Raw genomic sequence first — 25,654 nt, 5'->3', positions numbered from 1 at the left:
CCCCTTGATCCTCTGAGACACCAAAAATATGTCCATCCCACATTTAAATGTATGCAACAATGGAGCATCCACAACTTTCTGGGGTACAGAATTCCAAAGGCTCAGAATCCTTGAGTGAAGTAATTTCTCCTCATCTCAGTCCTAAATGAGTGGCCCCTTATCCTGAGTGTGCCCCCTGGTGTTTTAGATTCCCCAATCAGCGGAAACAATCTCTTAGCATCTATCCTATCAAGTCCCATCAGAATCTTGAATGTTTCAATGAGATTCCCTTTCACTCTTTTAAATTCCAGAGAATATAAGCCCAATTTATTCAGCCCATCATAGGGCAACCCCCTCATCCCAGGGACCAATTTAGTGAACCTTCACTGTACCGCCTCCAATGCAAGTATATCGTTCCTTAAATATGGAGACCAAAACTGCACACGGTACTCCTAAGTCATACGGACTCGAAACGTTAACTGCGTTCCTCTCCACAGATGCTGTCAGACCTGCTGAGTTTTTCCAGGTATTTTTGTATTTGTACAGTATTCCTAATGTGGTTTCACCAAAGCTCTGTAGAATTGCAGTAATTTTTTTTATTCCTGTACTCCAATTGTTTTGTAATAAAAGCCAACATGCCAATTGTCTTCCTAATTGTTTGCTAAACCTGTATGCTAACTTTCTGTGTTCCTTATACGAGCATGCCCAAGTCTCTTTTGAACATCAACATTTGCAAGTTTCACACCTTTTAAGAATAGAAAAGCAGAATATTTCTTATGATAAAAGCGAATAACTTCACACTTCCCCACATTATACTCCCAAATGCCATCTCTACAAGCAAACAGCAGGAGGATAAAACCAATAGTTGTTAAACACAGATTCCAATTTTCCTACTGCTCCTTACCAATTTAACAACTTAGCACAGTATTGTGAAAGCACTAACCTACACTGCATGATTCCATGGTGTACCAAAAGTGTTACATCAACCAAGTTACTCACCTCTACTGTGGTGGAAACCAACCATTTTGGGGTTGAGTTTGGGCATGTGGTCTATTTTTTCCAATCAAGTCATCAATTCAAGACACATTTGTCTTGTGCACAAAATGGTGAAGCAAGTGTCAAAAGTGTGTTTTGAGACTCATGCATCAATTAACAACTAACCAGTATGCGGAATACTGACAAAATGCAGTGGACATATTGTTTTTCATCAGTGCTATAATGGTTGGATGACCAGTTCAGCAGTCCTGTGTGTGGTGCATGGAGTTCTTAACGCTTCATAATCATCAGCTGATGGTTCAGAATATATGTTTGGAACTGTGCACATGATCATACTCCTACAACTGTTAATTCTTATCTTTTACACCAGACTTTTACTCATTTGATACAATGGGAGAATTTAATATTTTCTCTGCAGTTTCCCTATTTTCTAAGTGTGAAAAAACCATATTTAGTCACATTAAGAAAAATTCACAAGGACCAGACCTGCTGTTTCAGATGAACTTCCTGCTGTTTCATGAGCTCACACATCCTCTGGCTTTCCACTGTCTCCTTTAACAACTGAAATCCAGACAAGAGAATAAATCAAAATTAATATCCACATGAACCTTTGATGTTCCCCAGTAAAACCCTTATCATATTCTGGTTTTTGCATTTGACATAGTTCCCACTTTTGCTCCCTCTTGTCCAAGGTATGTAGGCTTGAGTGTACACAACATATTCATCACCAAATCTGGTTGGGGCACAAACACTATTGTCCTCCCTTTCTTTTACCCAAACGGGCTAATACTCCAGGATCTTCAGTGGTAAAAATAACCCGATCTCCTTTAACCCCACTTTCTCACAATACAATGCTTGAATCTCTCCAGTCAAGTTTCACTGCACTGAAACAGTCTGGGGCAAAATCTTAAATGACATCTTCTTTGACTGAGTGTAGTGCATTTTCCCGCTCTATCCTCCTTGCAGCCTTGCTATCAACCATACCAACCTTCTTCAATGCAGCTCTGCTTTTGTCCAGTACAGGACTGCTCTCACTTGGTTCCATTCTTATCTTCTTTTTCCATGTTACTTCTGGAGTCCCTCAAATATCTAACCTTGGCCCCCCTTCCTCATCTAGATGTTGCCCCCACCATGCCACAAACTCCCCATTTCTCTGATGCTGGTCTTGTTTGCAAATCACCCTCCCTTCACTGCAAGAAGTGGTGTCTGAAACAGTTTCTGCCCCTCGCTCTAGAATTCTCTAAACCTTTCCCGTTCTAAAGATTCTCCTTTCAATCCTTTTGACCAATCTTTCAGCCACCCTTTGAAATGTTTTGTTCTGTAGTTTGGTGAATGGTTTTGTCTGATCATGCCTTGGAATGTTTCCCTACTTTAGAGGTGCTGGATAATTGCACAATGTTGCTGAATTAGCATATTTAACCAGAGAGTGGAGAATTACAGACTGTGTTAGGGGAGGAGGAAGGCAGGATAAAGATGATCAAACAATTTAAGAACTCACATATTCTTTTTCTTTCTGGTGCCTCTCCTCTGCATCTTTCAGCAACTCCTGTGCTTGCTGGAGTTTGGCATCAATGAGTTGTTGCTGCAGGTCTTTGTGTTTAAATACCTTGTCAATATGCTGTGAACAGGTTATTTTTTTTCATTAAACATTGAAACCGTAGAGATATTAAATCAACTGACAAATTTGCAAATATTGCTGAAAAAAAGCGTAATGCTATGAAAGCTTTTCGTCTTGCACTCATCAGGATAGCTTACAAAAAAATTCCAACAGGAATGGGGAACAACAATTTATACTGTATGAAAAGAGTGCTGATTGGTTGAGAAGTGGACTCTGTTTGGTAGAGGCGTTGCCATGGAGAATGCAGCATTGAATAGTTAACTGCCCAGCTTTGACCAAATTCAAACCAGATAGACAGACTCTGGTCAAGGCATTGCCCCAGGGAATGAACCAGGGGATGACCTTCCCCAAGCTTTTTTTAGTTGAAAATGGTGCAACATGTGGACATTTTCCTTCTGTCAGCAAAGTACAGGGCCCTGTGTGTCCCAGAATTACATTAAAAAACAATTCAAGATAGTCAGTCAAGCCCGCAGTGTGGCTCACTTCTGCATGCTAGGAGCCACAGGTATTCTCACACAGGGCCCTGTCCTTTGCAAACAGAAGGAACATGTCTACACATTGCGCCTTTTTCAACTGAACAAAAGCTTAAGAACATTCCCAAAGCAATGCCTTGACCAGAATTCACCTGCTCGGTTTGAATTTGAACAAAGCTGGTCAGTTAACTGTTGCATGCTGCATTCTCCATGGCAACGCCTCCACCAGAGTCCGCTTGCCAATCACTCACTCAGCAGGATAAATTGTTGCTCCCCCATGGAAATTTCTTGCGAGCTATTCTGATGAGTGCAAGGTGAAAAGCTTTAACAGCATGAATCTTTCTTCAGCAATACTCGAGTTCTGTAATACCAAACGATTAATTCTCAAATATGTTTTTGAAATCTGAATTTGAATTCAATAAAAATCTGGAATTAAACATCTACTGATGGCCATGCAAACCATTGTCAATTGTTGTAAAAACCCATCTGCTTCACTAACATCCTTTACCTGGTCTGGCCAACACGTGACTCCAGACTCTCAGCAATGTGGTTGACTCTTAAATGCCCTCCGAAATGGCCTAGCAAGCCACTTGTAACAAACCGCTACAAAGTTACAAAAAAGGAATGAAACCGGACGGACCACCCGGCATCGACCTTGGCACCAGAAGCAACAACAGCAATCGCAGTCCTGTTGACCCTGCAAAGTCCTTACTAACATCTGGGGCCTAGTGCCAAAATTGGGAGAGCTGTCTCACAGACTAGTCAAGCAACAGCCTGACATAGTCAGTCTCATGGAATCATACCTCACAGATAATGTCCCAGACACCACCATCACCATCCCTGGGTAAGTCCTGTCCCCACCAGGAGGGAAAGTCCAGCAGAGGTGGCTGCACAGTGGTAAACAGTCAGGAGGGAGTTGCCTTGGGAGTCCTCAACATCAACTCTGAACCCCATTAAGTCTCATGGCATCAGGTCAAACATGGGCAAAGAAACCCCCAGCTGATTACCATGTACACTCTCCCTCAACTGATGATTCAGTGCTCCTCCATGTTGAACACCACTTGGAGGAAGCACTGAGCGTGGGAAGAGCACAGGGTGTACTCTGGGCAGGGGACTTCAATGTCCATCACCAAGAGTGGCTGGGTAGCATACTGCTGACTGAGCCCTAAATGACATAGTTGCTAGACTGAGTCTGCAGCAGTTGATGAGAGAAACAACAAGAGGGAAAAACATACTTGACCTCATCCTCACCAACCTGCCAGCCACAGATGCTTCTGTCCATGACAGTATTGGCAGGACTGACCACTACACAGTCATTGTGGAGACAAAGTCTCACCTTCACATTGAGGATACCCTCCATCATGTTGTGTGGCACTACCACCTTGCAAAATGGGTTAGATTTCGAACAGATCTACCAACTCAATTCTGGGCATCCATGAGGTGCTGTGGGCCATCAGCAGCAGCAGAATTGCACTCAAACACTTTTTTTAACTCAGATGATGATTGACAGTCCTTTCTTCTCGATCTGCGAATAACCTTTCTCGGCCACTGAGAGGGTTCTTGATACATAACCTAATGGTCTCTCAGAGCCGTTGTCCATTTCATGGGACCATACAGCACCAATGCCACATGAAGAGGCGTCGCAGGTCAATATCAATTCTTTGGATGGGTCGAAGGGCACCAACAAGGTTGAGGAGTGAAGTAGTTGTTTTAATCTGTTGAAGGCTGCCTCCTGTGGAGCCTTCCAGGACCAATGATATTTCTTCAGTAGTATGTGCAAGGGGACCAGTAGAGTCCATAAGCTGGATAAAAATCACCCATAGTAGTTGACCATCCCTAAAAATTATTTGAGTTTGGTGATAGTTGTGGGGGAAGGTGCCTCCTTTATCACCTTAACCTCGTCTTCTACAGGGTGTAATCCTTGTGCGTCTACACGATGCCCCAGATAGGTAACCTTGGTGGCTTGGAAAGTGCATTTCTCATTTTTTTAGGCAGACTCCAGTTTCCAGAAATCTTTTTAATACCTCCTCTAAATTTGCCAATCAAGGTATACTACAACCCATGGTAACCCCTGTAGCAAACTCTCCATTGTCCTTTGAAATATTGTATGTGCCAAGGATACACCAAAAGGTAGGCATCTATACTGGAATTGGCCTGTGTGTGTTCATTGTGACATACCCCTGGGATGTGTTATCTAACTTGACTTGCTGGTACACGTGGCTCATATCTAACTTAGTGTAGGATTGACCTCTTGCCAGCTTTGCGTACAAGTCTTCAATTCTTGGATTTTATCCAACTTGTTGGCCCAATTAACTGTTAGCTTATAACCGTCGCAAATGTGGACAGGCTTATCCGGTTTCAGTACGGGGACGATAGGTGCTGCCCATTCTGAAAACTGAACCGGCTGTATGATGCCTAGTTCCTCCAACCTGTTTAACTCAGCTTCCACTTTTTCTCTTAAGGCATACGATACCGGTCTTGCCTTAAAAAAATTGGGGAGTTGCCTCTGGATCAACATAAATCTTGGGCCTGCAAGCCTTTGATTTTTCCTAGAACAAAAACAAAAAAATACCTGGAAAAACTCAGCAGGTCTGACAGAATCTGCAGAGAGGGATACAGTTGACGTTTCGAGTCCGTATGACCCTTCATCAGAACAATTCATCAGAATAATTTTTCCTAATTTGCTGTGAAAGATGTGGTCATATTGTTTTTTTAAAAACCATTCTAGCAGTCCTCCTGCCCGCACTTGAAAAATCTCGCACCAATTTAACTTAATTTCTTTTAGATAACCACAGCCCAGAAGGCTTGGTCCTTCCCTAGTCACTATTATTACTGGGATCTGGGCTGACTGCTGCCCATAGCTCGCAGTGCCTCTTCCTTCTATGGCTTCTCCGTATAAATCTTCAACTGGGTAGAAGTTCTCTCCAGGCTTAAGGGTGGGGCACTTTCTCTCAGGTACTGAAATGTGCGCTCACCCATCACTGTGGCTGATGTCCCTGTACCCACCTGCATAACTAAAGGCTTCCCGTTTACGTGAAGTGTGACAGTGATAGGGTCTGCCTTGACTGCTTTAAGATTATAAAGAGAGTGAATGTCAGAATCAGTTATTTCAGGCTCTTTCACATAATGTACTAATATCTGTGCTGGCTGGTTACTTGGTTGTCTGGACTTAGCTCTGCACGGATTTATCAAGTGTCCTCTTTTATGACAATATAGCACTTGGCCTCCTTAAATCTACATGTTTCAGGTGTGTGGTTATCCCCATATTGGTAACATTTCAACTTCAGGGTCGCTGTCCGATCATCTCTGGCATATTTTTTGATTTCTGGGTGATTGGGGATAATTCCTGCTTCGCGGTTGCTTCTGCGGTTTTGGTGCCATACCTGGCTGCAGGTTCCCGCTCTAGCTGGTAAATGGCACCATTTTGCAAGCTCTGTAGCTCCTGCAAATCTTATTCAGAACTTTCCATGGCCAGCGCTATCTCCATTGCTCGTTTAAAATTTATATTGACTTCTGTCAGCAACTGATGATGAATTGCGTTGTTGCGCATGCCACAAACTAACCGATCCCATATCATGTCATTCAAGGTCACTCTGAAATCACAACACTGACAACTGCTTCGACTTAGCAATATAAGTCACGATCGAGTCGCCTGGGGCTTTCACCCTCGTATTAAATTTGAATCTTTGCATAATGACTAATGGCTGAAAATGGCCCTTCACTAAATCCACGAGCTCACTGAACGATTTGGAGTCAGGTTCGCTTGGAGTTGTGAGACTGTGAATAAGTTGTACGCTTGACTCCAACAGATGCTCAAGAAAATTGCTTTGCCTCCTCCCCTATTTCACTGGCCTAGAAATAAAACCTGAGGTGCTCAATGCAATGAGCCCAGTCCTCCGTGTACAAGTCAAATGGGTCAACCCTCCCAAGAGGCGCATCCTGGTGGGTATACAGATGTTTCCTTCTTTAAGTTGTAGGGTGACAGGCAGCGCCCGCACCATTTATCCTCATCACCAGGTGTGGAGATGTATTACCGAGAGGCTTCTATAGTTGAACAATAAATTTTATTTACAGAGCTGCTGGATTAGCTGCAGGCCTCTAGCAAGGCTACAATACACACTCTAGACTAGGAAAACTGCGTCCCTTATAAGTTTCCCTGGGCTCGGTGAGGATTGGCTGTTTGTGACCCATAATCAGTAAGGCTAGCCTTAAAGCAACAATCACCACATCAGGAACATAGGATTGGACTATCTAGATCTGCAAACAATGAAGAACGAACAATTGTTTTTTGGCATTCAATGCTTCAACTCCCAGGTAAGGAATGGCACCAATAATGGCTTAGCAACATATCGCAGTTAATTCCTTTAACTTCAATTATTAAGATGTAATCACATCTGAACAATTAAAGTTACATGCTAATGCTCATTTTATACTTTACTTTCCAGCAGTTGAGGCTTTTATGGTAAGATTGATAGTTCCAGTATTGTTCACTTTCCTTACCTCCTCTCTCAGTTCATACTGCTCTATCAATTTCTTCAGTTTCTCTGCCAGTTCCATGTTCTCCTGGCGCAGTTTGGAATTCCGTTCATTATGTTGTTCCATTTGTGCCTGGATATCATTTAGAGTTACCTGGAAGTGAGAGGTGATCTCTTTACGCTTCTCTTCTTCATCTCTTCCTCGTTGAACACCTTCTTCCTGTGGAAAGATTTCCCAGCAGTGATTAGAATTCTAATATTTCACTTTTCCAGTTAGTGATATAACATGTATGTAATAGTATGGTCGGTTTTACTCAATGCACATTTCATGTTCTATGACATACAGACAACAAAGTCCAGTCAATGGCCCAAGGGCTAAAAGAATTGTTTCTAATATGGAGAAATTCCAATCTCATCTGCACTATCAGAAACAAACTTCATGCAGAGAAATTTTTCATAGACCTCAGGTAAATATAAGAGCAATTCACCAAAAACATCACTGCTACACAATTAAGTTTGCAGAAAACCACTAATTTAGATAGCAGAATGGCTCCTGAATCTTTCCCTTGTGGAACTTAAATGACAAAGAGGGGCAGGGGAGCCCAGTTTTGAAGGGGGAATAGGGTAGGGGTAGAGATAGTAAACATAATTAGGATTATCATTGCTGCCACACTTTCCCTGTCATCACTCTCCCATGCCAAGGGAGGTAAATTAATAGAAATTTTGTTTTTTTTTAAAAAAGGTGATAAAGGTGTTGTTGACCGAAACACAACTTCATTTTGGCTAAGGGTAAAGGAATTGAAATCATAAACTTGAATACAATCACTGCCCAAACAACTCCATAATTTTTTGAAGGAAAACAGTAATGTTGCATCTGTCCAAGAATGAACCGATCACTAACAGGTTTGAAATTTAAGCCATCAGGACCTGAAATCAATACTGGTTAAACTCTGAAGGGAACATTTTGCCACTGAAGTAGATAACCTACTGCAGTAACCATGAGATACGCTGTAACAATATCAGTCTTTCCTAAAACAATCTCTAAAACATTTATTGCACTTACCTTTTATACATTAAATACAAAAGACCTCAAGACAGCATTTGTTTTACTTTTAACTGTGGTACTCCACCTCACAATGTCATGGGGCAAATGTCAGAATACATCAGCTTCAACCTATCATAAAACTATGTCCACTGAAAATGTGAAAGGCATATAAATCCATTATGTACATGTAACCAACCCTTATCTTAGAGCTAAACTTTCTCTTCTACTCTGCAAAATTTCCATCATTTTTTATTTTTGTTTTTCAAGATACTGTTTACCATTTATTTGGCTAATTCTGTTTTGTTATTCTCATTTAATTTTACCAATCTGACTGGCATGTGGACAGAGGAAAAGAAAGAGAAAACTGATATATTTGTAAATTTTACAAATGATAGTTGAAATACTATGCAAGGAAACAGAGATGCTAGCTAAATATAGGTGCTCAACCTAGATTTTAGCATCAATATTGGATTTCCAAGTGGAGGAAATGGTTGAGTAACAACAACCATAATATTATAAGATGCAACTTGATCAGTCATATCAATGCTGCTGAAAATTTAATACCAATGTGATTCCAGTGCTAAATTTGCAAAGATTGGAAGGTTACTGGGGTGGGGTGTGGTGGGAGGGTTCCTGCTAAGCAGGAATAATAGCAACATCGACAAAAAACATGGAATCCTTTTAAAATCATTCTTACATGGAAAGAAGCCGTTTCTTCCAAGGGGTTAAAAGGTAAAAGCACTATTAATGAATCTGGAATCAAAAGCTAGTCTCAATAATAGCAACCATGAAAGTATCGGTAGCTGTAAAAGCTTACTAAATCCTACCTTTAGGTAAGAAAATCTGCCATCCTTACCTGGTCTGGTCTACATGTGACTTCAGGCCCACAGCTATGTCGTTGGCTCTTAACTGCCCTCTGAAATGGCCTAGCAAGCTACTCAGTTGTGCCAAACCACTCCAGAAAAGTCAAAAAGGAATAAGTGCAGATGGACCATCAGGTACCAGCCTATGCACCTGAAACAACAGAACACCCAGCCCTGTCTATCTTGCAAAGTCCTCCTTACTAACAACTGGGGGCTTGGGCTAAAATTGGGACAGGTAGAATCATACTCAAATTAAATCTCTCAGCCAATACCCCACATACTGCCATCATCCCTGGTTATGTCCTGGCCCACAGGCAGGACAGATCCACAAGAAGTGGTGGCACAGTGACAGACACTCACGTGGTAGTTGCCCTGGGAGTCTTCAACATTGACTCCGGATCCCATGAAGTCTCAAGGCACCAGGTCAAACATGGGCAAGGAAACCTCCTGCTGGTTACCAAGAAGAATGACCTCCGCTGACGAGTCAGTGCTCCTCCATGTTGAATACCACTTGGAAGAACTGAGCATGGCAAGGGCGCAGAATGTACTGAGTGGGGGGCTTCAATGTCCATCACCAAGATGGGCTTGGTAGCTCGAGTACTGACTGAGCTGGCCAACTCCAAAAGGGGACAACTGCTAGGCTGGGTCTGCGGCAGATGGTGAGGGAACCAAAAAAGGAAAAACCTACTTCAGCTCTGCATAGTCCTTGCAAAGATGAAGTCCTATCTTCACTGAGGATACATTCCATCATGTTGTGTGGCACTACCACTGTGCTAAATGGGACAGATTCAGGACAGATCTAGGAACACAAGGCTAGGCATCCATGAGACGCTGTGGGCCATCAGCAGCAGCAGAATTGTACTCAACCACAATCTGTAACCTTATGGCCCAGCATATCCCCCACTCTACCATTATCATCAAACCAGAGAATCAAACCTTGTTCAATGAAGAGTGCAGGAGGGCATGCCAGGAGAAGTGCTAGGCATACCTAAAAATGAGGCAACGTGGTGAAGCCACAACACAGGACTACTTGCGTGACGAACAGCAGAAGCAGCATGCGATAGATGGAGCTAAGCAAGCTCACAACCAATGGATTAGATCTTAGCACTGCACTCACAACTGGATGTGGCATGACTGATGGTGGATGATTAAACTAATTCAAAGGAGGCGGCTCCACAAATAAGTCCCACCTTGATGATGGGGGAGCCCAACACGTCAGCGCAAAAGATAAGTCAAAAGCATTTGCAACCATCTTCAGCCAGAATATGATCCATCTCAACCTCCTCCAGAAATTCCCAGCATCACAAATGCCAATGATTCACTCCACGCGATATCAAGAAATGACTGAAGGGATTGGATACTGCAAAAGCTATGGACCCTGACAACTTTCTAGTAATAGTACTGAAGACTTGTGCTTCAGAACCAGCTGCGCTCCTAGCCAAACTGTTTCAGGCTGGCATGCACCTGACAATGTGGAAAATTGCCCAGATATGTCTGGACAACAAAAAGCAGGAGACAAATGCAACCCAGCCAATTACTGCCCTATCAATCTATTCTCAGTCATCAGCAAAATGTTGGAAGGTGTTGTCCATAGTGCTACTAAGCAGCACTTACACAGCAATAACCTGCTCACTGATGCTCAGTTTTGGTTTTGCCAGCACTACTTGGCTCCTGGCCTCATGCAGCCTTGGTCCAAACATGGACAAAAGAGCTGAACTCAAGGGGCGAGGGAAGAGTGAATGCCATTGAAATCAAGGCAGCATTTAACTGAGTGTGGCATCAATGAGCCCCAGCAAAATTAATGCCAATGGAGATAAGGAGATAAATTCTCCACTGTTTGGAGTTGTACCTAACACAGAGGAAGATGATTGTGGTTGGAAGTCAATCATCTCAGTTCTAGGACATCATTGCAAGAGTTCCTCGGGGTAGTGTCCTAGGCCCAACTATCTTCAGCTGTTTCATTAATGACCTTCCCTCCATCAAAAGGTCAAAAGTGCGGTGTTCGCTAACGATTGCACAATATTCAGCATCACACACCACTCAGATACTGAAGCAGTCCATGTCCAAATGCAGCAAGACCTGGACAATATCCAGGTTTGGGCTGACAAGTGGCAAGTAACATTCGTGCCACACAAGTGCCAGGCAATGACCATCTCCACCAAGAGAGAATCTAACCATCGTTCCATGACTTTCAATGGCATTATCAACGCTGAATCCTCCTCTATCAACATTCTGGGGCTTACCATTTACCAGAAGCTGAACTGGACTAGTCATATAATACTGTGGCTACAAGAGCAGGTCAGAGGCTGGGAATCCTGCAGCAAGTAACCCACCTCCTGACTCCCCAGAGCTTATCCACCATCTACAAGGCACAAGTCAGGAGTGTGATCGAATACTCCCCACTTGCCTGGATGAGTGCAGCTCCCACAACACTCAAGAAGCTTGATACACAAAGCAGTCCGCTTGATTAGCACACCATCCACAAACATTCATTCCCTCCAGCACCAACACACAATGGCAGCAATATGCACCATCTACAAGATGCACTGCAGCAACTTGCCAAGCCACCTTCAATAGCACCTTCCAGACCACTAACCATGTAGAAGGACAAGGGCAGCAGATGCATACACCACCGCCTGCAAGTTCCCCTCCAAGCCACATAACATCCTGACTTGGAAATTTATTGGCGTTCGTTCGCTGTTGCTAGATCAAATTCCTGGAGCTCCCTTCCTAACAGCGGTGTGTGTGTACATACCAGCACCAGATGGACTGCAGTGGTTCAAGAAGGCGGCACACCATCACCTTCTCAAGAGCAATTCGGCATAGGCAACAAACTGTGACCCTGCTAGCGACACCCAAATCCCATGAAAGAATAAATAAAACAAAATGGCTAACTAACCATGTTCTTAGACAAATCTAATTAAACTTTAATATTTAATAGTGGAGTCCAGAGTAATCAAGGAGTGTTGCGCATCAACATAAAATGGTGACAGAGCAAGAGGCTGCCATCCAGCCCATTGTGTATGGGCTGCTCCCCTGAAGGAGCAATTCACCTAGTGTCAATCCACTGTCCTTCCCCCATAGGCCAGCAAATTTTTGCATAATAATGACCTTCAGGCAGTGCTTTCATTGTGAAGAGTTTCTCCCTAACTACTCTGTCCAGGCCCCTCATGGTTTTGAATGCCTCTATCACATCTCCTTTGTACCTTCTCCTCCAAAGAGAACAATCCCAAATTCTCCAATTTACCTTCATAACTGAATTTCCTCATCCTTATGACTGTTCTTGTAAATCATTTCCATTTATGCCCTAGATTAAGACATTGGAGGAACCATCACCAAATTTAGTTTTAACGCATATTTGAGAACCTTTTGATGAAAGGATGAAGACCCATCAAATTGCAAATGGAAAATGAAGCCATGTTTATCAGATAATTTTTTTATTTAGACAAATTAGAAGAGGCACCTGGGGCTGACAATTTCAGACATGGATTGCAAAGCAGCTGAGCAATAAAATCTGGGGGTTATAGTGAGTGGAGTCATTGAAGATCCATGACCAGTGCTGTGAGGCTTTTGTGGGAGGGAGGAGAAGGTGTGAGGGCAGATGCGCGGGAGGTGGGCTGGACACGGTTGAGGGCCCCGTCAACGACAAGGCTCTCAACCGTGTCCAGCCTATCTCCCGCGCATCCGCCCTCAAGCCTTCTTCGCCCTCCCACAAACATGATAGGGTCCCCCTTGTCCTCACTTATCACCCTACCACCCACCAGCCTCCGCATTCAAAGGATCACCTTCTGCCATTTCCACCAACTCCAGCATGATGCCACCACCAAACACATCTTCCCTTCACCCTCCCTGGTGGCATTCTGTAGGGATCGTTCCCTCTGGGACACCCTGGTCCACTCCTCCATCACCCCCTACTCCTCAACCCCCACCTACGGCTCCTCCCCATGCAAACGCAAAAGATGCAACACCTGCCCCTTCACTTCCTCTCTCCTCACCGTCCAAGGGCCCAAACACTCCTTTCAAGTAAAGCAGCATTTCACTTGCATTTCCCCCATCTTAGTCTACTGCATTCGTTGCTCCCAATGTGGTCTCCTCTACATTGGAGAGACCAAACATAAACTGGGCGACCGCTTTGCAGAACACCTGCGGTCTGTCTGCAAGAAAGACCCAAACCTCCCTGTCGCTTGCCATTTTAACACACCACCCTGCTCTCTTGCCCACATGTCTGTCCTTGGCTTGCTGCATTGTTCCAGTGAAGCCCAACGCAAAATGGAGGAACAACACCTCATCTTCCGACTAGGCACTTTACAGCCTTCCGGACTGAATATTGAATTCAACAACTTTAGATCTTGAACTCCCCCCTCCAACCCCACCCCCTTCCTTTTGTTTTTTCCAATAATTTATATAGATTTTTCTTTTCCCACCTATTTCCATTATTTTTAAATCTATACCTTTTATGCCCTGTTAGTCTTTCCACCCCACTAGAGCTGTACCTAGTGTGTCCTGTCATCCATTCTTAATTAGCACAGTTGTTTAGATAATATCACCATCTTCAACACTTCTTCGTTCTTTTGTCTGTGACATCTTTTGATTATCTGCTCCTATCACTGCTTGCTTGTCCCTACAACCATACCCACCCCCCCACTTCTCTCCCCCCACCTTAAACCAGCTTATATTTCACCCCTCTCCTAATATTACTCAGTTCTGTTGAAGGGTCATGAGGACTTGAAATGTCAACTCTTTTCTTCTCTGCTGATGCTGCCAGACCTGCTGAGTTTTTCCAGGTAATCCTGTTTTTGTTTTGGATTTCAAGCATCTGCAGTTTTTTGTTTTTAAACAAGTACCTAACTATTCTAATCCCATTTTCCAGCACTAGGCCCATAGCCTTGTATGTCATGGCATCGCAAGTGCACATCCAAATACTTCTTAAATGTTATGAGGGTATCTGCCTCCACCACCCTTTCAGGCAGTGAGTTCCAGATTCCCACCACCCTCTGGGTGAAAAAATTCTTCCTCACATCCCCTCTAAACCTCCTGCCCCTTACTTTAAATCTATGCCCCCTGGTTATTGATCCCTCCACCAAGGGGAAAAGTTCCTTCCTGTCTACCCTATCTATGCCCCTCATAATTTTATACACTTTAGTCATGTCCCCCTTCAATCTCCTCTGCTCCAAGGAAAATAACCCCAGTCTATCCAATCTCCCCTCATAATTAAAACTCTCCAGCCCAGGCAACATCCTGGTAAATCTCCACTGCACTCTCTCTCGTGCAATCACATCCTTCCTATAATGCGGATTCCAGAACTGCACGCTATACTCTGGCTGTGGCCTAACTAGCGTCTTACACAGTTCCAGTATAACCTCCCTGCTCTTATATTCTATGCCTTAGCTAATAAAGGCAAGTATCCCATATGCCTTCTTAACCACCTTGTCTACCTGCCCCGCTACCTTAAGGGACCGGTGGACATGCACTCAAGGTCCCTCTGATCCTCAGTACTTCCCAGGGTCCTACCATTCATCGTGTATTCCCGTGCCTTGTTTGTCTTGCCCAAGTGCTACACCTCACACTTATCCGGATTAAATTCCATTTGCCACTGACCAGCCCATCTGACCAGCCTGTCTATATCCTCTTGTAATCTAAGGCTATCCTCCTCACTATTTACTACCCCACCAATTTTTGTGTCATCCGCGAACTTACTGATCAGCCCTCCTACGTTCAAGTCTAAATCGTTTATGTATATCACAAACAGCAAGGGACCCAACACCGATCCCTGTGAAGCCCCATTGAAGATAGGCATCCAGTCACAAAAACACCCCTCACCACCACCCTCTGCTTCCTGCCACTCAGCCAATTCTGGATCCAATTTGCCAAATTGCCTTGGATCCCATGGGCTCTTACCTTCGTTATCTGTCTCCCATGCGGGACCTTATCAAAAGCCTTGCTGAAGTCCAGGTAGACCACGTCAAATGCATGGCCCTCATCTACACACATCTAGAATACAAAGCCTAGGTTTGGTTCTTTTATGTGGTGGGAAGATCCAAGGGCCCGAGAAAGGTTCAGAGGAGAGTAATTTGAACAATATGTAGTTTAAAGACCCTCAGCTATCAGGGAAAGCAAAGAGAGTTTAAGATTTTTTTTAGAATGGCACAGACTTTAAAGCTGCTTGAATGAGGTCTTCAAGGCAATGGAGGGGGCTAGACTCAGTCTGCATAATTAGGTTATAAGCCACAGGGTTCAAAATATATGGGGTGGCAGGCCAATTTTCCCACAAAAGCCCAGGAAAATTCAATCATGGGGACGACCAATGAGATAAAAGTGGAAGTGACAGAATCTGTGAGGAGCTGCTCCACCAGTCACAGGCTGTTTCTCTCCCGCACTCACTGCTGATAGAAACAATTGCATCTCACTAGTGAGCCTATCAGCAGTGAGTGCGGGAGAGAAACAGCCTGTGATTGGCAGAGCAGCAGGAAAGTGAGTGGCAGCAATTAAGCCTAAGCACCAGAGAGGCAATGGTGCAAGGGTCAGAGGGGCCACGAGGGTGTGAGAACAGTTTTAAACATGTCAACAAAGGAATATTCAGCTAACTGGGAGCCAAGAAAACTTTAAGTCACTAAGGTAACAAATTCCTTGCGAATGAAAGTCCCTAGTTTAAGGCTACATAAGTTCAGGGACTACAGTATGAGGCAAAAAACAGAAATATAAAATCATAGAAAATAGGAGCAGGAGTAGGTCATCCGACCCCTCGAGCCTGCTCTGTCATTCAAGATAATCATGGCTGATCCACTATCTCAATGCCATACTCCTGTGCTCTCCCCATACACCTTACCATCTTTAGAGTCTAGAAATTAATTTCCTTCTTAAATTTGTTCAGTGACTTGGCCTCCACAGCCTTCCGCGGTAGAGAATTCCACAGGTTTACCACCTGGAGTGAAGAAGTTTCTCCTCATCTCAGTCCTAAATAGCCTACCACACATCCTGAGACTGTGACCCCTTGTTCTAGATCCCCAGCCAGAGGAAACATCATCCCTGCATCCAGTCTGTCCAGCCCTGTCAGGATTTTATACATTTCAATGGAGATCCCCTCATTCTTCTAAACTCCAGTGAATACAGGCCTAGTTGACCCAACCTCTCCTCATATGATAATCCTGCCACCCCAGCAATCAGTCTGGTGAACCTTCACTGCACTCCCTCTATGGCAAGTATATCTTTTATTTAGGTAAGGAGAGCAAAACTGCACACACTACTCCAGATGTGGTCTCACCAAGGCCCTGTGCAGCTGCAGTAAGACATCCTTGCTCCTGTACTCAAGTCCTCTCGCAATGAAGGCCAACATATCATTTGCCTTCTTAACTGCTTGCTGCACCTGCATGCTTTCTTTCAGTGACTGGTGAACAAGGACACCCAGGTCGCTTTGCACATCAACATTTCCCAATCTATCACCATTTAAATAATACTCTGCCATTCTGTTTTTCCTACCGAAGTGGATAACTTCACACTTATCTACATTATACTGTATCTGCCATGTATATGCACACTCATTCAACCTGTCTAAATCACCTTGAAGCCTCTTAACATCCTCCTCACCATTCACATTCCCACTTAGTTTTGTGTCATCAGCAAACTTGGAAATATTACATTTTGTTCCCTCATCCAAATCATTAATATATATTGTGAATAGCTGGGGCCCAAGCACCGATCCCTGTGGTATCCCACTAGTCACTGCCTGCCACTCGGAAAAAGACCTATTTATTCCTCCGTTTCCATGCCAATACCTTACCCCAATTCCATGTGCTTTAACTTTACACACTAACCTCTTTTGTGGGACTTCATCAAAAGTTTTCTGAAAATCCAAATACACCACATTCACTGGTTCTCCCTTATCTATTCTGCTACATCCTCAAAATACGCCAGTAAGTTTGTCAACCATGATTTACCTTTCATAAATGTAGTAGGTTCTATTGCAACGATCACTTTTAACTGGATAATTTAATTCTGAAGTTTTATTTCATAAAAGAGAGTCATATGTGTCATCACGTGCTGTGAATTACTTGAAGTGCAGAGACTGTGTTAAGAGACTAACATGCAACTATTCTGCAAAAACCAAGATCACAAACAGTAACAAATGACTTGCATGCTTTAGTGCTTTTTGTGACCTTAAGACATCATAAAGTGCTTTATGTCAATTAAATACTTTAAAGTGTAGTCACTCTGTTGTAATAAAGGAAATCTATTTAGGTAAATAATCAATTAATTTAGGGGAGCCTAGGACTAGGGAACATAATCCAAAAATAAGAACCAGATCTTGCAGGATTGAAATTTGTAACGCTTCAATGTACAAAGGGAAGAAGTAGTTTGGAACTCTCTTCCCCAAAACTAATTGATACTAGATCAATTATTAAATTAAATTGGAGATTGAGCTTGGAGATGCACCAAAAATAAATGCCTGATTAAAATCTTCCAGCTTTGCGCACATGCGATGAAAACACATTAGCTGTGATCCACCCAGTCTGCAGAAGGTGTGTTTAGGGTGATCGCTTTCTGTATGTACAAGTCTGTGCCAGTTCGTTTGAAAAAACACTTCTGTTGCTAACTTAAGCCTGTTGTTTTCTTGTGCCAATTTAAATATTGTTGTGTCTAGGAAACTAATGCTTTCCCTGTGTGTTACGGTTTGAGGCTTAATCAAAGGGTGCTGATTATTGAGGATATTGATTAATTCTTCTAATTCTGCTTCTGTGCGAGTCCAATTAGCCCATATAGCAACACAAATACAGAAGTTAATGTGACTGCAACACCTAATAAAGGTCATAGTGAAAACCAAAACGTAGTCCCTGAAAATCAAGCAGTCCCTCAAGAAAATCTCAAGAGCGCTCGAAAAAAAATATTTTGACCCCTACTAAGTTATAAAAACAGGGGAAACAAGGTGGGGTATCAGGTCAAATTATAAAAGCAGCCAGCTTGATTGGCACCCCATCCACAAAGATTAATTTCCTCCACCACTGAAGCACAGTAGCAGCAGTGCGTACATCTACAAGATGCACTGCAGGAACTCAGGAAGCCGCCTCAGACAGCACCTTCCAAACCCACGACCTCTACCATCTAGAAGGACAAGGGCAGCAGGCACATCGGAACACCACCATCTGGAAGTCCCCCTCCAAGTCACTGACCATGACTTGGAAATATATCGTTGTTCTTTCACTGTAATTGGGTCAAAACCCTGGAACTCCCTCCCTAACAGCACTGTGGATACACCTACACCACACGGACTGCAGCGGTTCAAGGTGCTAGCTCACCTCCACCTTCTCAAGGGCAATTAGGGATGGGCAATAAATGCTGGCCCTGCCAGCAATGCCCACATCCCATGAATGTATTTAGAAAAAAAAGTGTTAAGACAGATGCAAGGCAGTACTTCTTTTCACAGTGATCAAACCTTGGAGCAAGATGACAGTAATATGTTGAAGGTGCAGTAATAAGTTGAAGGTGAATTCAATACAAGCATTCAAAAGGGAACTGGTTAAGTTCCAGTGAGCAAAAGGAATCTCAAGCTATGGAAATAGACTGGTTAATACAGAACGGTGGTACTAGTCACTGTGTTCTTCTGGAACTTGCTTAATTTTTGCATGGATCAGAGCGGAATTTCAGAGAAATTTTCCCCCTAAATTGGTTGAAGATTATCTCCTCTTGTTTTTTTGCTCTTCCTATGAGATTATATGCAGGAAGATGGGATTGATTGGGTTTACTTTAAAAATTGTTCTTTCATTGGATGTGGCTGTTTCTATCTAGTAAGGCTGGCATTTGTTGCCCATCCCTAATTGCCTCTGAATTGAGTAACTTGCCAGGCCATTTCAGGGGGCAATAAAGAGTCAAGCATATTGCTGTGGGCCTGGAATCATGTGTAGGCCAGACTGGGTAAGGATGGCAGATTTCCTTCCCTAAAGGACATCAGTGAAACATTTGAGTTTTTATGACAGTCGGTGATAGGTTCATGGTTACCATTATTTAGACTATATTTATATTCCAGACTTATTAACTGAGTTCATATTCCACCAGCTGTCATGGTAGGATTTGAATCCATATCCCCAGGGCGTTAGCCTGGGTCTCTGACTAGTGCAGTGGCATTACCACTATTCCACTGTCTCCACCAAATGGCACGATAAAGGTGTACAATGGCAGGCAAGGACAAACTTGATAGTAGATGGTCTTTTGTCCTTCTTCATATGTCCTAATCAACTATGCCACACAGTTCCATCCCCACACACTTCGAATTTGTACAGTTACAGATTTGTCTAGTTTTGCATCTGTAAGTTAAGCAAAAAATCAACCACAAGGCTTTACCACAGGACCTATATGTGAAGTATCTGTGATGACAGCTAACTGATATCATCTGTACACTAATCTATAGTTACCAGTGATCACTTTACCTTGAGCGTTCGATTGTGGCGTTGCAGCTCACGGCACAAACTTTCTAATTTGCTGCGTGCCAGAATGGCTTTGCTGTGCTCATTGCGGAGGTGATCCTTTTCTTGTATGATTTGAGTTTGTTTCTTCTGTAGCAGTCTCATTTGCTTTTGAGTATTTCTATGCTCTTCGAGCTGCAGAAAGATCAGTTATGTCATTCAGGTAGGTCAAAGCTTTTGATCACCTCAATGGATAGTGACTAATTTTGCACAGCTTAATTTCTGTCAAAATAAGAACCATTTTGCTGAGCATGTGGAATTTCAGCTTTACACACCATAACCCAACATGATCAGGACCAGTGCGGCAATGTTTTACTAAACCAAAGATCATGTAATGCAGTACAGCTGTTATAAATGCGAGGTTTTGTAAGAGGGTCATGATTTAAACTCTCCCTTTAATTTAAGATAAAAGGGGGTAATGAAGAGTCACGTGATCTGCTACGAACTCATCCTGACAACAAACCTCTGTGGCTTGGTTACTATTGAAACTTTTTGTGAGGGGGGATCAAGCTGTGTGCTGTTGAAATGCACACTGCGAGGTTTAAAACCTCAAAAGTAGATGCTCTTGTTATTGCAGACTTTCTGACTCAGAGGCTCTGAACAGAAACACAGAGGAGGAATCCAGGAGAGAAAGGCAAAGGCAACAACAGCTGTGGGCAAAACAAAAACAGAATTACCTGGAAAAACTCAGCAGGTCTGGCAGCATTGGCAGAGAAGAAAAGAGTTGACATTTCGAGTCCTCATGACCCTTCAACAGAACATTTCTGTTGAAGAGTCATGAGGACTCCAAATGTCAACTCTTTTCTTCTCTGCCGATGCTGCCAGACCTGCTGAGTTTTTCCAGGTAATTCTGTTTTTGTTTTGGATTTCCAGCATCCGCAATTTTTTGCTTTTATTACAGCTGTGGGCAGTAGGGAAAAGGCTGCTCTGTGATAGCTATCCAGCAGAATGCTGATGGCAGCTGGTCCACGAGTCGAGGAGAGGGAACCACCAGGACTTTAATAACTCCTGGCATGGCCAGGTGGAAGGAATCATCTGGGTGAGCCGTGCTGTTGGAGGGTAGTTTAGGATTTCTTGGGAGACTGAAGGAAACATTTTACGCTAGATGCTGAACACTTCAACTTAGCAGAATGGGAAGTAAGCCTGCTGGAAGCTGGGAGTGACTTTGTATTGTTTCCTGAAAAGACAGTTAGATTCTCTTTTGTTGGAGATGCTCATTGGCTGTCACTTGTGTGGCATGAATGGTACATGCTACTTATCAGCCTGAGCCTGAATGATGTCCAGGTCTTGCTGCATTTGGATATGGACTGCTTCAGTATCTGAGGGGTCACGAATGGTGAACATTGTGTAATCATCCATGAAGATTCGCATTTCTAGCCTCAGGATGGAGGGAAGGTCATTGATGATGCAGCTGAAAGTGGTAGGGCCTAGAACATTACCCAGAGGAACTCCTGTGATGTCCCGGGGCTGAGATGATTGATCTCCAACGACCACAACCGTTGTCCTTTGTGCTAGATATCACTCCAACCAGTGGAAAGTTTCAACCCCTCCCATTCCCACTGGCTCCAGTTTTTCCTCGGGCTCCTTGATGCCACACTCGGTCAAATGCTGCTTTGATGTCAAGAGCAGTCACTCTTACCTCACCTCTGGAGTTCAGCTCTTTTGTCCATGTCTGGAGCAAGGCTGTAACGAGGTCAGGAGCTGAGTAGCCCTGGCGGAACCCAAAGCAATATGTTGAAGAACCAACTAGGGATCCGGCTATTTTAGATTTAGTATTATGTAACGAGAAAGGGCTAATTAATAACCTTGCTGTAAAGAAGCTTTTAGGAAACAGTGACCATAATATAACAGAATTTTATATTACATTTGAAAGTGATATAGTTCATTCTGAAATGAAGGTTTTAAATCTGAACAAAAGAAACCATGAAGGTATGAGGGGCAAGTTGGCTATGGTGGATGAGGAAAATATACTAAATATTTTATTGGCAGACAGGCAATGGCTGGTATTTAAACTAGTCGACAACAAATATACAACCAACTAAGGCACAAAAACCCAATAGGAAAGGTGAATCAACCATGGCTAACAAGAGAAGATTGCATTAGATCAAAGGAAGTAGCTTATTAGGTTGCCAGAAAACGCGGTAAGCCTGTGGATTGGAAGCAATTTAGAATCCAGCATAGGAGGACCAAGAAACTGATAAAGAAAGGGGAGAGAGAAAATGAATGCAAGCTAGTGAAAAACAAAGGCAGACTATAAAAGCTTCTCCAGTTATGTGAAAAGGGAAAGGTTAGTAAGGGCAAATGTGGATCCATTACAGGCAGGGACAAGAGAATTTACAATGGAAAATAGGGAAATGGCAGAGAAACTGAACAATGACTTTGTTTCTGTCTTCACAGATGAAGATACAGAAAATCTCCCAGAAATACTAGGGAACCAAGGGGCTTGTGAAAATGAGGAGCTCAAAGAAATGAGAATTAATAAAGAGGTAGCACTCAAAATAATCAATTGGATTGAAGATTGATAAATCCCCTGGACCTGATGAGCTACATCCCAGAGTATTGGAGGTAGCTATGGAGATAGTGGATGTATTGGTGGTTATTTTTCAAAATTCTAGAAATTCTGGAAAGGTTCCTGGAAATTGGAAAGTAGCAAATGTAACACCACTATTTAAGAAGGGAGGGAGAGAGAACTGAGATCTACTGACCTGTTAGTTTGACATCAGTATAGGGAAAACGTTAGAAATTATTATAAAAGGATGTGATAACTATACACTTGGAAAATGATATGACTGGGCAGAGTCAACATGCATTTATGAAAGGGGAGTCATGTTGGACAAACCTGTTGAGTTTTTTTTGAGGATGTTACTTTTAGCATAGATAAAGGAGAGCTGGTGGAGATGGTGTATTTGGATTTTCAGACGGCTTTTGATAAGGTCACATACAGGAGGTTAGTAAACAAAATTAGAGCACATAGGATTGGGGATAATATATTGGATTGAGAATTGGGTAACAGAGAGTAGGAATAAATGGGTCATTTTCAGGATGGCAGGCTATGACTAGTGGAGTACTATAAGGATCAGTGCTGAGGCCACAGCTGTTTACTATCTATATCAATGATTCGGGCATGGGGAAAAATGTAATCTTTCCAAATTTACTGATGACACAAAACTAGGTGGGAATGTAAGTTGTGAGGAGGATGCAAGGAGGGTTCAAGGGGAATTGGACAGGCCAAGTGAATGGGCAAGAACACGGGAGATGGAATATGTGAATAAGTGTGAAGTTATCCATTTTGGTAGCTAAAATACACTAAGGCAGAGGACTTCTTAAATGGTGAGAAATTGGGAAGTGTTGATGTCCAAAAGGGACCTGGATGTCCTTGTTCATGAGTCACTAAAAGTTAGTATGCAGGTGCAGCAAGCAATTAGGAAGGCAAATGGTATGTTAGCCTTCATCACAAGGGGATTTGAGTACAGGAGTAAAGATGTCTTGCTGCAATTGTATACAGCCTTTATGAGATCGCATCTGAGTATTGTGCACAGTTATGGCCTCCTTATCCAAGGAAGGATATACTTGTCATAGAGGGTGTGCACCGGAGGTTCACCAGACTAATCCCTGGGATGGCAGGGCTGCCCTTTGGGGAATGATTGTGGAGACTGGGCCTGCATTCGCTAGAATTTCAAAAGAATGAGAGGTGATCTCATTGAAACTTACAAAATTCTTCCAGTGCTCGACAGGGAAGATGTAGGTAGGAATTTTTCCCCTGGCTGATGAGTCTAGAACCAGGGGACAAAGTCTCAGAATAAGGGACAAGCCATTTAAGACAGAGATGAGGAGGAATTTCTTCACTCAGAGGGTGGTGAATCTTTGGAATTCTCTACCCCAGAGGGCTGTAGAAACTCAATCATTGAACATGTTCAAGACAGAAAGCGATGGATTTCTGGATGACACCAAGGGGTATGGAGATAGCGCAGGAAAGTGGCATTGAGGTTGAGGAGCCAAGGCCAGATTGAATGTTGGAGCATGCTTGACAGGCCAAATGGCCTATTCATGCTCCCATGTTCCGAAACTGAGTGTCTGTGAGCAGGTTATTGCTGTGTAAGTGTCGTCTGACAGCACTGACGACAACTCCTTCCACTACTTTGCTGATGATAGAGAGTAAACTGATGGGGTGGTAATTAGCCAGGCTTGATTTGACCTGCTTTTTTTGGACAAGACATATCTGGACAATTTTCCATATTGCCGGGTAGATGCCAGATAAGATGAGTTTCTATGAGGCAATAACTTCACGATTGAGGGAAGATCAACAGAGCAAAGGTGCACTTTTCTCAAGTAATGAATATTGGGGGCTAGAAATTTAATGTACACAAAATATTCATTAGTATTATCAGAATTCAAATGTTTGTTAACCGCCTTTAAAGGTATGCTTTTGAAATTTTGAAATGCAGAACAGAATTTAAGTTTCAGATTAGATAGAAACCTTGCATAAAGCTCATAACTTTTAATCCTTTTTAACTGACCATGTCTGCATACTTCTTGCAAAGTGCAGCAAGCTTCTCCTCTGGGGTGCTCAAAGTATTCAGTGTCTGCATCAACAATGTGATTTCCTTTCCTGCAAAAAAACAGAGACTAGAAGTGTAACACATTTTTCAGGAGCAAATCAATGCATGACCATACTTTCAAATGTCATCTTTTTCCCTCCCTCATTGTGGTCTCCGTAATATATTGGTTATCAATAAACTCTTCAGCAGGCTGTTAATGCTACCCATAAGCTGTATGGCCATACACTCTATTCATATTTTATCCTTTTGATTGCTACATAAAATGTCTGCACACCAGATAAAATACAAACTACATTTTCTTTAGTAATTAAAACATAACTGACCAATTGAGAGCAATTTTTCAATATATCTGCACAAAACGCTAAACAGCAAGAACTAGGACACACTGCTTAACGTATAATAAAATGCTCATTTTAGAGATAAAAGAAAAATTGAAAATGAGAAACCTGAAATAAAAGAAAAGGCTGTAAACAGTCTGCAGAGATACTGAAAGATTATTTGCACATCAATCTGACTTACTGCAAGAATTCATGTTTTCCCTCAGAAATATATTAAAAAATGCTTGTATTTAGATCAAAGACATCCTTCCAGAGCCACTTAAAACTGTCCACAAACTTCTCGAAAAACAGGAGTCGAATTTATTATTCCAGTGTATTAATCAATATTTGATACAGTGAAGCAAAGCAGCACAGAGAGTTTACAGAAATATATCAAAATATTAAAAGTTACTACAAAATTTCACAAATTTAGTTTCATTTCATGCATAACAGAATGTGCAAACTAATCAGAATTTGAAACAGTTTTGTTCTGATTCAGTAATAGGCAATTTAACATTTCATTTCAGTAATGATTATAAAAAAAAGGTCAAAGTCTGAAGCAACATTGCAGGAAAACTTTTTCAAAATAAAGTTTGTTATTAAAATAAACTAATCTGTTTACTAACTTGCGCTAGCTGAACAATAGAGATTAGTATGTTTGAGCTTTACTCCTATGACTGTTAAATATTTATAAATCAAACTGAACTGGTATTTTTCTTTTCAATGAGTATCCCACACAAAATTTAATGCCATAGAGATGAGAAAAGGAAGAAATAATATTTTTCTTAAGCCACTGCATTTGCTGTAACTTTCCTATTCTTCACTGCATGATGTGATATTTTCATATGTCCAACCAATCAAATTGATGTCTTTAA

The 25,654-nt window shown here is 42.5% G+C and overlaps 1 protein-coding gene across 2 annotated transcripts in view; it reads right to left on the bottom strand.

Moving 5' to 3' along the window:
- LOC121291990 (alpha-taxilin-like) overlaps positions 1 to 25,654 on the bottom strand; it is a 72,999-nt gene that overhangs the window by 32,171 nt on the left and 15,174 nt on the right. For both annotated transcript variants that reach the window (XM_041213706.1, XM_041213705.1), the window contains exons 3-7: positions 24,421 to 24,512; positions 19,868 to 20,038; positions 7,567 to 7,761; positions 2,474 to 2,593; positions 1,462 to 1,536 (exon numbers count right to left, since the gene is read on the bottom strand). In XM_041213706.1, coding sequence (XP_041069640.1) covers positions 1,462 to 1,536; positions 2,474 to 2,593; positions 7,567 to 7,761; positions 19,868 to 20,038; positions 24,421 to 24,512 — 653 coding nt within the window. The remainder of the gene's footprint in view (positions 1 to 1,461; positions 1,537 to 2,473; positions 2,594 to 7,566; positions 7,762 to 19,867; positions 20,039 to 24,420; positions 24,513 to 25,654) is intronic.

This window comes from Carcharodon carcharias, chromosome 19 (assembly GCF_017639515.1).
Source record: "Carcharodon carcharias isolate sCarCar2 chromosome 19, sCarCar2.pri, whole genome shotgun sequence".
Lineage (NCBI taxonomy): Eukaryota > Metazoa > Chordata > Chondrichthyes > Lamniformes > Lamnidae > Carcharodon > Carcharodon carcharias.
Note: the sequence above shows the minus strand (reverse complement) of the source record. Positions and strands in the feature narration are given on the sequence as shown.